Below are 13,025 nucleotides of genomic sequence, written 5' to 3' on the forward strand. Positions count from 1 at the left end.
TATTCAGGGCCAAAAGCCAAAATGTGGAATGTCTTGACTGGCCAAGTGAGTCATCTGTCCTGAATCCAAGCGAACGTGCATTTCACTTGCTGAAGACGGTTATGCAGGCAACCCCAAAAACGGAGATTAGGAATTAATTATTTTTCTTTTTGTTTCGTTATGAACAAAAACGGTATAATAATGTTTTTGTTCCAGTGTTCAGCCAATATAAATTAATGGAATAACTGTTAGAACAAAATATAAAAAAACTGGTCAAAAATGTTTTCATGATGACATCACTGGCATCTAAACAAGTAAAGTGCCACAAAACTGTGGAAGTGTTGTCGTAGCAATGGTAAACAAGCCCAAAATTCAGAAGAACTTCTAATTATTCCTGGTGAGTCTTTCTGAAAGATGTTTTCCGTGGAGTCAGCAGGCCTAAAGCTGGCACATTGCTGAACATTTGGGACCTCTCTATCAACCTATGCTAATTTGGTAAATTCTTCATTGCCCTTGTTTTCAGCGTACAAAGGAACATTTCCACAAAGCCTGAAGCAATTTGATAACCCTACATCACTTCCTTTTTGTAACGGTCTGCTGTATTCAGAATAAAGTACATGTAACTATATTTCAAACCTGTGCCAAGGCCAAATATGGCCAGCAGTCCTGCAAGAGACACAATTGGCTTTGTGTCGTCCAAGGGATATATGGGAGGGATTTAGTCGGTGGGGATAGCAGTGTTTATTGCTCAAGCAACCCCTATTGACCAGGCCGATGGCTTGTTTTCTGTGCACACTTATGATCGGGTCATCTCCGCCCCCGCTCTGCATGTGTGCAGTTTGTGTCTGTGGGGTGAAAAGAAGCAGCTGGCTGACACCGTGTGTTTCGGAGGAGAACCACAAGTTTTCTTCACTCTCCCGAGCCTGCAGCAGGGGACATACATGAACACGCTTGTACAAAGCTCATGAATTGGACATTCAAAATTTGGGTGGGATAGGACATCCAAAATAAGAAAATTAATAAAAAACCTATAGGACAAAAAGACAGCCTCGCTCTATGAGCGATACAGGTGCTGTGTCCTAAAGTACAATAGGGTGTTTCTGTGCTCTCTGAAACGGACTGCGTCTCAACGGGACTCATTTACCTAGGATGAGGCATCTTCCTGACTACATGCACTCAGACACACACCGTTCACTACACGCATACTTCATTTATATTCCAGGAGATTTAAACTGAACTGGACAAACTGCAGCAGAGGAAAGATCAGACACACTGGTAAAACCAGAGCCACTATATAGAGTCAGAGGTTTTCACCTGTGATATAACATAAAGAGCAGGTATTGTATATGGACATTAAAATACACTCAGTCATTCAAATGACAAACAATAAATGCATAGTCAAGAGTTGAGGTGAATCAATAAGACAAAAACATATAGAACAATGAAGAAAACAATGAAGCAGATCATTTATTTGCTTATCAAGCAGTTGTATCCAGGACTGCTAATCTGCCTATAATGCATACCTATAAACAAAACTGCACATTGCATGTTAGATGTCCAGAACAATGTTAATGCTCCTTGTATAAGTTTACAGCAACAGTGTCATTAGCTTTGAGGCGTGTGCAGTGCTCTACATACTATATTACACATTATCCACTCATTTTAACATAAAGTACAAGGTGTGCTGGGAAATGTAGTATATACTATGGCAGTAATAAACTTTATAGATTTTAGGTAGATTTTAAAGGAGTATTTATTACAGTATTATTCTGATAAGTTGAAAGACTGGCAAATAAAGACAGTGAGGGATACATCAAATTGATACACAAAATGAGCAAATATCCAGAGAAATATCCTGAAATGTCCAGAGTGCATGCACAGCTTTTCATCTAAATCTGCAAGAAAGCCATACTTTTACTCCTATTCTACTATGTACTTACAGACATGTACTGGGGCACCACCAGATATTTTGGGCCACATGAAAAGATCACATATTGGGACCCCCAACGCTAGGCCACACTATTCCTTTCACAATTACAGAACAATTTTTCGAGGGGGCCTGTCACTCTGTCCTCTTGGAATCATTCCTCAGCAAACAGCATTGCTGGACATATATGAGTCAAAGCATACTACAGCCAATGTCTCCCTGCATTGACAGGGTGTGTGGTGATAACATTGTTGTAGAGAGGACAAGATTGTAACACCAGGATGCACACCAGTATACAACACATACACACACACACACACACAGCCCTGCCATAAATAATGCTCTAAGCATTACAAAATACTGAATGACATTACGGTTTTGGATAGATGATTTCAATTTTTAATGCAAAATGAAGTATCATTGCAGAGGAACAAAAGTACGTTTAGGAAGTCAAGAAAAAATGTCCATATTCACTATTCATCTGGGTGACATACTGATAATCTACTGTAGATAAACGCTTTTTTAAATTAAACAATCAAACAGCCAATTCATACACATGCAAAATGTGTATTAACTTGTTTAACTTGTAAATATGTGAAGTCTCCATTCCCTAACACTTGGCTGCATGATGCTCTGTTGAGAAACATTAAAGCTCTGATGCTGTTGGTGGGAGTTGATAGTGGAGTGTGGGTCAGGTTACACATTAATGTAATTCCCTGGAACCGCGGTGGGGGAGGGGCCTGCTGAAAATATACTTTAATGGAAATCTGAATGATTCAATTTGGGCAGAACACTTAGTGTGTCTTTATAATGTCCTACAGGTGCACACACACACACGCACGCACGCACGCACATTCGTAAACACACACACACACACACACACACGTCTACAGGCCAGTGCATTGAACTGAGGAAATAATACTGTCTCTCTGGCATACAGCACCCTACATGTGTCACCGTACAGTATCGACCACAATATGCTTTAGAAAGGCAAGAGCTCTGAAATACTGATATGAGGATTGTGTCCTGTGTTTGTGCCAGGTACTTGAACCCCAGGGGCTCCAGTAAAATATCCTGTTGTCTATAAACGGTTTTGTACTTCACAATGTGTTCATTGTAAGATATTTAGCCCTTCATAATGTCTCCTACAAACATAAATTATGTGAAAATTAAATTAAGCCTTTTGTCGATGTTTCTGCTTTAGAGATGCATATCTTGTCTTAATAATACTGTTAATGGATGTTTTCCCTTGGCATTGTATGCAGGGTGCTACTAATATGGATACCCCTGAATGGTTTTTAAAGTGTTGTACTGTGACCTTCAGAAGCTGGCCTGGCATGCTCTTGCTGTATGAACCTGATGCATTGAGAGATTCCTCAGTTTTCAGTATGGTAATAGTTTCAGGTGGACCCTCTCTTCCCTGTTGTCTATACAGGAAGTGTACCACCATAGTGTGAGAAGGAACCCTGAACTCAAGACTACTATTGTCCCTTACTCTATGAAATAGTACAATCCATGTGAAAAGGAGAACCAAAATATTCAAGTTCATTTAAAGACAGTATTTTAAGAATACTGAACAGAGATCACAAAAAAAGTCTGAGACTGGAATGTAGTGGGAAGAGGGTACCAGGTTGTTAGTGTCCTGACAAAGGTTCAGTATTTGCTTACTCTGCTGAGTTTATTATAGTAACTCTGAGAGCTTTCTGATTGGGAGAATATATAAATAATAGATGAGTTGCTGACGGTGACCAGAATGGGGGATCACATTACTGACTGCAAGTGAAAGCACACATGCGCACACTCATTGCGCATCAATACATCTGCGACACTAGCCATATATAAATGCCATAAATGTGCTATATATGTACGCATGCCCATATGTGTGGAGAGTATTCTATGCAACTTAATTGCAAAAACAGTCATGTATTTATGCCGTTACAACATATACATATATGGATTTCTTACTGCATGATTGTTGTCATACATTATATAAATGTCTACTCACAATAGACATCCTAATATACTGATATATGCAACACTTTGCATAGCCTGCATCAAGGCTCATTATATTAGATATAGTAGTCTAATTGTGAAATCCATTAGACATAAACATGAGCAATAACACAGAGATAGAACTACACGTAGGTTCCTATACAATCTCTACATCTGATATCGTTCATATTTAAGATGTAGCCTACCACTATATACCACTGTTTTAGTAATCAAAATCTATAGGAAACTAAAGGTTGTGTGGTTTTAACGAGCATTATGAGCATAATAAACGATATTTTGAGAATCCGAGGGGAAGTATGAAATAATTCGGCTAATCTAAATGGCATTTAAGATAACCTAAATGACAGGTCTAACTGTTATACTTTTCTCAGAACGTTCCCAAGAACGATTCTCATGCGTGAATGATTTATAGCCCAATTCCACGTTATTCCCTACGTCATACTACATAGCTTAGGCTATATATTAATTGGATTTTTAAAAAACATGGGTAGGGTAGAAACTTAAGCGAAACATAATGCATTATTTGCGAAACAAAATTGCTAATTCGATCCCATAGTCCATCCCCAACTAAATTCACTTCAACATTCTAATGGAAATTTGGTCACATGGGCCTTACTGAATAGTCGAGTGTGCTATTATTAAAATCATGCCCTGAATTTCCTTAGTGAGGGTCCATTGGCTCCAGCCTGCAGTGAAAAAAACGATGCCAACAAATAACAAAATAGCCTAAGAGACAGACAACTGAGAAAAATAGTGACATGTCATTTGTTGAAATAAAACTAACATTAACCACCGTTGTTGTCTATCTGGATTGAGGGACCGTTGTAAAAAAAAATTCTAGTTGGGCATGTTTGCAGCGCAAAACAAGTTGATGCGCGTGCACCTTTAGGCCTACGTTCCCGTAATCCCAGGAGTGGAAACCTGAGGGGGAGGGGATGGAGACATTTACTAGACGGGATACACAGGCGTGTGGGGGGAAAGCGGTGAGGAAGTGACAGAAAATAAAGGGAGGGCTAGTTTGGGGATTTGCGTGGACCGACAGCTGGGCATGGAAGCAGGCTATTTCGGGAGAGGATTTACGAGTTTAGTCGCTTCCTCAAATCCCCAGAGAGTGCACTACAAGACCATGCACACAATCATCTATCAGTGCGTTAATGGACCATACGCTTCACCTGATATTCTATAGACTATTCTATAGGTTATTTGAACATGTATTTACATTTATTCTAAGCATTATGAATATTTAAAGATATGATTCAAAGGAGTCTAGCATGAAAGAGCCGACTAAGTCTAGTCACACTGCAATTAGTATAATTCGCTAATTAGCGAAAACCTTTCAGTTTTGTAGCCTTTGTAGGCCCAGTGACAACCGATTTGTTCAGTTATCGTAAAATAGTGATTTCAATTAAAATTAATATAGAAATATTCATGCATTAAGCCAAAATGTAGGCTTTTAAAAGACTACACGAGATTTGTATCATAATAAACTGATTGTCCGTTTATTTGTGCTGGAATAGACAGGGTAGGCTAACATCTTTTTTTTCCTTTTTGGAAGTTGTCGAATACAAGTTTAGGCCATCTGTGGCTTTTGGAGGTTATTAAAAAAAGCCAACATTAATGTTCAAACAAAAGCCTACGGTAGACTATTGGGAAAGCAGAGTACCTTTACTATATAAGCTATTCAATACACTGGAAAATTGTGGGTTTTAGGAAAACAAACTTTTTCATAATCTCTCTTTACAGCTACATTGTAAAAAGTAGCAATAATGCATTGTGCTAGCAGGGATTGGATTTATGTGACTCAAGGTTCACTTCAAATAATTGCAAAGATGTCTGTGCTACTGATATTAAAGCACTGTAGGCTACTGTATTTAAATAAATTCCAGTAACCCCAGCCTAGTAACATAGACAATAAATGCCCTTGGATTCATGTCAATTATTTTAATACATTATTGTATAGCCACCATTTCGTATAGAGAACATTTTCAGATTTTAATTCTGCGCAACGATTATATGGCCTATTTAACTGTATTATTGTTTTGGGGTGGGCCTATTTCAATGCATTATTTAAATAAATAATTCCAAAATTTAAATATTATTATTATTATTATTTTAAACTAATTGCTAGGCTATAAACGGTGGCAGATGCAATGTTAAATTATATAATAACTAATGATCACTTTACAAATTACTAATTGCGAATGATGCAGCCGAACTGCTCAGTGATAGGCCTACTAACATCATTTTGGCAGTAACATTATGGTAGGCTACATTATGGAATCGTTGCGGAACTTTCTATTCCTGTAGCCTAATATTTACTGTACATATGCTACAGAAATAAGCTTTTGAATGTTCTGATTCTTGAATATATCAGTCGGAAGATATCAATTTGTTATTTTTAATTTTTTAATTTAATTTTTTCACTATGTTACTGTATTAATATGACAATTTGTGTTTCAAATAGGGTAGAGAATGCCGAATTTCATTCACTTAATGGCGTAGAATAAGCTACCTTGAACCTAACGGGAACTTATAGAAGTCATGTATAGTGAATTAAGCATTAACAAAAGTATAATTAAAAATATAAATTAGGTACAGCAATTGATTTAAACAAGGATCATATTTAAACCCCCGTAACCTATTACAGACAAGTCTGACTGAGTATCCTCCGAGTACACTACCCATTGACGACACCGAGTTGCCAAAGCATTTTATATTTGGCCATAAACTCAGGCGCATAAGTGGAATTAAATGTGTTAGAATGGTACCGTTAGAAACTAATGACATCTTGTAAGACGGCATATGATGCAATAGACCAACCTAAATTAAAGTCAGGAACGAAAATCATTATAAGCCAGTGAATGATCTCAGGTGATGACATTGTCTGCGCGACACATGGACATTAATAGGCCCTGAGTAAAGATAATCTAGTTAGTACTGCCCTACCGTTTGACACCACAGACTCCATATTAACAACTTCTCAGAATATATTCAATACGTGTGTTAAAACTACCATAAGGGCGCGAGCATTAAAAGCAAAGCAGACAATAGGCTAATTAATTCCATAAGGAATGATTCCACAAGCTTCAAGGGGAGGGAAATATGTTATCATAGGAAGTATGATTTGTTTAAGCTATTTTAACAGACGATAACATAAGGTCTAATGCTAAGTGAATAAATCAGTTAATTTAATAAATCTCAATTGACCTTAGTTGCAGTGCAAACTATTGTGTATATTATTTCTGACGCAAATTTACGGCCGCCTTCCAGTAAAAGGGTCGGTTACATTTAAGGACAAACATTATCAAGAAAGAGCATATCCACGATACTTTAATAAAATCATTTCTGTCATCGAGCGGTCAATTCTACAGAAATTCACAGGATACAATAGCCTAGGCGGTATAACTTTGAAGTTAAACGTGAAATTTCCTATATCTGCATGTGAGGGAGGAATCCAATTGGAAGCTATTTTGTTTCAGAGTGTGCACAGTACATCTAAAAGTAGCCATCTAAATTATATGGAAGTTTAAAGGTAGGCCTACCTGTGTATTTTTCCCAGAGTCTTTGCTGCAACCGCCTTAAATCTGTCTGGTCGGACCTCCATCTTCGCTACTCCGGGATCCGACCGCTTTGCTGTCCCGTGAGCACTCCCGCTTTCTCTATCTCTCTCCCTCTCTTTCACCCCTCCTCTCTCGCGCACATACACCGTTAGACCAGATAGAAGACTGCCTCTTACTGGCTCGCCAACATCACTTCTAACAGCAAACTGTGTTTCCCCAGCAAAAGTATCTCATTCAAGTCTATACATTCCGGCCATGCTGATTTAGTCAGGCTAATTATTTCTCAAATGTAGGCTATTTGTTAGACAGAAACACTACGAATAGTGTTTCTGCATCAGTGTTGATATGACCTCAGAGACCAGGGGTCGCATTTATAAAATGGTCTTTAGATCAAACTGTCTCAAATAAGTAAATGTCGCAAGAACCATGACTAAGTAGTACCTTAATAAAATCCACATTTTAAGTGCATATGGTCCTATCTTTACATGAAGTTGATACTGAATGTTCAACAACCTGCTTGTTATGAGAAAGTACTGCACGTTTGAGGACAGTGCGCGAATCACCAGAGTGCGCTGTGCTTGTGCACTAAGAATATAATTTAATTGATCATCAATTTTAGGCTTAAAGAGTGCAAGAAATGTTCAAATGCTACTTATTTAGAGGAAAATTACTGTTCTTGGCCACATTCACCAAACTGGGTAATTATAAATCACGTATACCTCATATTGAAGTTCATTTGAGATTTAGCCTTAAGCTAGCTATGTCACAGTTGTATCACGCAAATACGCCACTTTAGGTAACGTAAGCACCTTTTTCGGCGCATTATTTTCTTCTAAATCAAGCGTATGCACCAAAATCGAAATTATTTTACGATTACATGAAAGTGTAAATCCAAGAAAAAATTATAAACGAAGCCCATGGTCTGTCTGAAAAGTTAAATGAGGTCAGATGTCAATTAAGTCAGGTTAGACAAACATGGGTAGGCCTACTACTTTTTTGTTTGAATTGAAAAGCCTACCTATTGAGATTAGAAGGGACTGTGCTGTATTAGCTCATTATTGGCCAGTTAAATGCAGTTAATTGAACTCGCCGTTGGGTGGTAAAAATGTTTTAAACAATTTCCACGGAACTCAAATGGCCACATATTCTCTTTCCCTCGCTGTCAATCTGTTCTCAGCGATTGGTGCTGCTATCCGTGGTTCTGAAACACGGTTGGCTCGCGCTGGCTCTCATTCATTGGCAGCCATCCTGTCAGAATGCCGATAGATATCATTCATATTATACGGACAAGAATTGCAATTCTCTCTTAAAACTTCATGTCATGCTGATCTCAACCGCCAAAATATTGTTTCTGATCATTATGATAACGACGGTAGCGGTAATGATGACGGCTACACATTTGTTATGCCCTAAGAAGACGCGCGATCAGACACGAGCACAGGCACTAGACACATGCACACCGCCATCTAGCGTTCAAGCAACGTGTCTGTACATAGGGCCTAAGCAATATTTATTCCGTCAAAATAAAGAGAACAAAACTACAAATGTACAAACATTGATATTTGTTATACAAAACAAGAAGTTAGAATTAAAGTAGATAATTACACGGGCCAGCAAGTACTTTTATAAACAACAATGGAACAACCGCAGGACATGTCAGGTGCAGATTTGTATCTTAAAAATACAAAAAACACACATGTAAAGTAAGTGTATACTATGAACTAATTACATAATCAATCAGCTGACCCTGTACAAGTTTTTGTTATTTTTCAATTACATATGTGGTAATGATTAAAACAAAATGTTCCAAGTGTACTGTAGTGCCTAGTGTTCTATATTGCTGTGAGTTCTGTCATACATCAGACAAAGCTCCTCTCCAGATTCTGAGCAGAGATGGTTTGAAGAGGAGTAGAGGTGGATAGGGAGAAGGGATTGAATGGTGCAGCTAAGGGAGGAGTGGACTGGAGGGCAGGCGGTATGTTGATAATGGAGGGGGGGTCAGAGATAGAGCCATAACCGGCCTGGCTTGTCTTTTTCTCTCCATCCATCATTGCAGGATAGCTGGAGAAGTAGGAGGAAGAAGACTCTGGAAGGTCTAGCATTAGCTCTGAAAGAAAGTTAGAGGAACAAAGAGATGTCAACTATCAGAGCCATAGACAAACATGCAGTGCTGATTCCTGATTTCCTCTATAACTGTATATTTGTCATACTGAATGGTTTCAGATCATTAGACCAAATGTAATATTAGGCAAAAAGAAAATGAGTAAACACAAAAAAAAATTTTATGAAAAAAGTTATCAAACACCCATATCACCCATGTGAAAATATAAATGCCCCCTTAGTTACTCAATCAACCAATTAACCACATTCACACTTATCGCTAAGGGTAGGGGGTTCCCCGGTGTCCTGGCTAAATCCCAGATCTGGCTCTCGCAAACTTGCCACCAAAACCATCCCCAGATTTAATTGGCTAAATAAATGTTTTCTGCCTCTCCACCTTCGCTAATGTGTGGTGAGCTTTCTGTTGCAAAATGGCTGCCGTGCATCACCCAGGTGGGTGCTACACATTGGTGGTAGGTGAGGTGAGTTCCCCTTCACTGTAAAGCACTTTGAGCAATCGGAAAAGTGCTATATAAATGTAAGGATGTTCTATATTCTATATATTTAATTGATAATTAGATCCAGCTGACTGAACATAGCCAAGCTTGATTGCAGCCAGCCCTGTTGAATCTACACCTCACCCATATTAAACCTTACCATCAGAGTGAAGTAGTCACTACAAGCACACTATGCCATAATCAAAGAAATTCCAGAGGAAATGAGAAAAAAGTTGAAATATGTCAGTCTGGAAAGGGTTACAATCCGTGTCTCTGGGACGCCACCGAACCACAGTGAGAACCAGCTGAATGAAGAACACTTGGAACAGTGGTGAATCTTCCCAGGAGTGGCCGACCTGTCAAAATTTCTCCAAGGGCGCAGTGACAACTCATCCAAGAAGACACAAAAGATCCCAGAAAAGCATCCAAAGAACTGCAGGCCTCTCTAGCCTCAACCAAGGTCAATGTCCATGAGCCCACAATAAGAAAACAAGTGGGCAAAAATGGGATTCATGGGAGAGCAGTAAGGTGGAAACCACTGCTAACCAAGAGAAACATCAATGCTCATCTCATATTTGCAAAAAAGCACCTGAATGATGCCCAAGCCTTTTGGGATAATGGTCTATGGACAGATGAGTCAAAACTTTTGAAAGACACAGGTCCCATTCAGGAACTTTTTGAAAGACACAGGTCCCATTACGTCTGGCGGAAAGCAAATGCAGCATTTCACAGTAAGTACATCATAGCAACAGTCAAACATGGTGGTGGTAGTGTGATGGTGGGGAGATGCTTTGCTGCCTTGGGACCTGGACAACTTGCCATTACTGAAGGAACCATGAATTCTGCTCTGTACCAGAAAATCCTTAAAGAGAATATCAGGTCATCTGTCTGTGAGCTGAAGCGTAACTGGATTATGCAGCGAGACAATGACCCAAAACACAAAAGCAATTCCACAGCTGAAAAGGAACACAATTAAAGTTTTGGAGCGACCTAGTCGAAGTCCTGATTTGAACCCAATAGAGATGCTGTGGCAGGACCTGAAATGAGCAGTTCATGCTCGAAAAACCTACACATTTGTCTGAATTAAAGCAATTCTACAAAGAGTGGGCTAAAATTCCTCCACAGTGATGTGAAAGACTGATATGAAATTATAGGACGTGTTTGGTTGCAGTCATTGCTGCTTAAGGGAATGCAACCAGTTATTTAATTTAAAGGGGCAATTACTTTTCCAAAAGGGTGATATGGGTGATTGATAACTTATTCAATAAATAAATTAAATCATTTAAAAATGTGTTTTGTGTTTGCGCAGGATCCCTTAGTGTCATATTTTGTCTGAAGATCTGAAACCCTTCAGTGTGACAAACATGCAATACTAGAGGAAGCCAGGAAGGGGGCAAATGCTCTTTCACAGCACTGTACACACATACAGAGGGCAGGAGGAAAGGGGGAGCCAGAAAAGGAGACTGGAACGGCAGTAAGTTGTCATCATATGTAACTATATCCTGTGTATATTCTTCCCATACTACTGGTCCAAAATAAAACTGCAACATAATATAAACCTAATGAAATAATATGTACATATTCCAGTGTCTCTATTGCCCTTCGAGGTGTGCAAAATCTTTACAGTGTAATTTACTGTACACAACATACTGTCTTTTGACCACTGCCTCGTTGTATAAAATGGTTTGCTGTCTCACCTGTATCATCCTCTAGCTGTGTGTGAGAGAAGAGTTTCTTGCTGTAAAACTGGCTGTAGATGCAGTAGACCACGCCCATCAGAGTCATGGTTCCCACGGCAGCAGCTATGAAGATGCTCAGTTTGCTATCCTTTCCCAGGTGAGCATCTGTCCAACATAAGAGCTCAACATCAAATCCTGTTAAAAATCATATCTTGGCACAGGCTTAAGAGAACCGCATCAAGACCAACTTATCAAGATATAAATAGGAAAATCCTGTGCAAACCCACAGCTCCCATCTTATGGCGGATATAGGCTATCTGGTATAGGGATAGGCATTTGTGTTAAATGTATCCCAGTGTGGAAATATAGAATAAAATACTACTAAATACTAATAATCTTATTGTAAAAGCATTATATTTGACTATTTAAGTTGACTATTTACAGTAGGCTATATCATAGCATAACAAATTATTTGAGCACTATTTGCCATCTAGCTAAATTCAAAAACAGTGGAATTCAATCAACATTTGCCCTTGAGCTAAGTTAGACAAATATTGATTAAATGATGGTCAACACCTCAAATGATTAGAATTTGAGGCATAGCACCATGAATGATTAGCATACCATTTGTAATTTGTATAGGCATACTAACAGAGAACTAAAAAATTCAGCCATTAAATATTCAGAAAGAAATGTACATAGGAATGTCAATAGCCAAATCAGTGTAAGTAAGCCATCAGTAGAAAACTAAGCAGCAGAAAACTTGGTGACTTTCATGCCAAATATGGCAACAGCATAACTGTATTTGTTCTTAAAACAAAGAAACAAAAAACTATGCACTGACTGGCCCCAAACTACTGGCTGATCTGAAAATAATGAAATATAAGCACAAAAGCAGACAAAAAAACAATATTTTAGATGATTTTATGGTCCACTTTAACCATTTTTCTTGTCAACCGATGTCTCTGCTTTACAAGCTGCTTTAAGAACAGCAACATATTCACATTTATAACTATCAATGGGTTTTGTATCTACCTTACAATAAGGTCTGCATTTGAGAACCCTCCCTCTGAAGGCACAGGGGTCAAAGCAGGGATGCTGACTTATCCAGCCTTGTTAGGGCAGGTGCCGCAGCTCACGTTGCCATCGTTAAAGGACTCTTTCTGCAAACCTGATTTCGAGCTTATACTATTTTTTTCCTCCGTGTTACTTTTTTATTTTTAACTTACAGCTGAAACACAGGGTGGGCCTATCAGAACAAGGCTCAAAA

General features: G+C 38.6%; 1 protein-coding gene across 2 annotated transcripts in view; it reads right to left on the minus strand.

Moving 5' to 3' along the window:
- The window catches only part of LOC118221568 (vesicular glutamate transporter 1-like), a 43,004-nt gene that overhangs the window by 22,174 nt on the left and 7,805 nt on the right, over positions 1-13,025 (minus strand). The window contains exons 3-4 of one of the 2 annotated variants that reach the window (XM_035406764.1): positions 11,774-11,920; positions 7,462-9,586 (exon numbers count right to left, since the gene is read on the minus strand). In XM_035406764.1, the coding sequence (XP_035262655.1) occupies positions 7,462-7,523 (62 nt within the window). In that variant the 5' untranslated portion in view covers positions 7,524-9,586; positions 11,774-11,920. Of the gene's footprint in view, positions 1-7,231; positions 9,587-11,773; positions 11,921-13,025 lie in introns of those variants that run through there. The other variant, XR_004764141.1, reaches the window with a different exon arrangement.

The sequence above is a fragment of the Anguilla anguilla genome, chromosome 2 (genome assembly GCF_013347855.1).
Source record: "Anguilla anguilla isolate fAngAng1 chromosome 2, fAngAng1.pri, whole genome shotgun sequence".
Taxonomy (NCBI): Eukaryota; Metazoa; Chordata; class Actinopteri; order Anguilliformes; family Anguillidae; genus Anguilla; species Anguilla anguilla.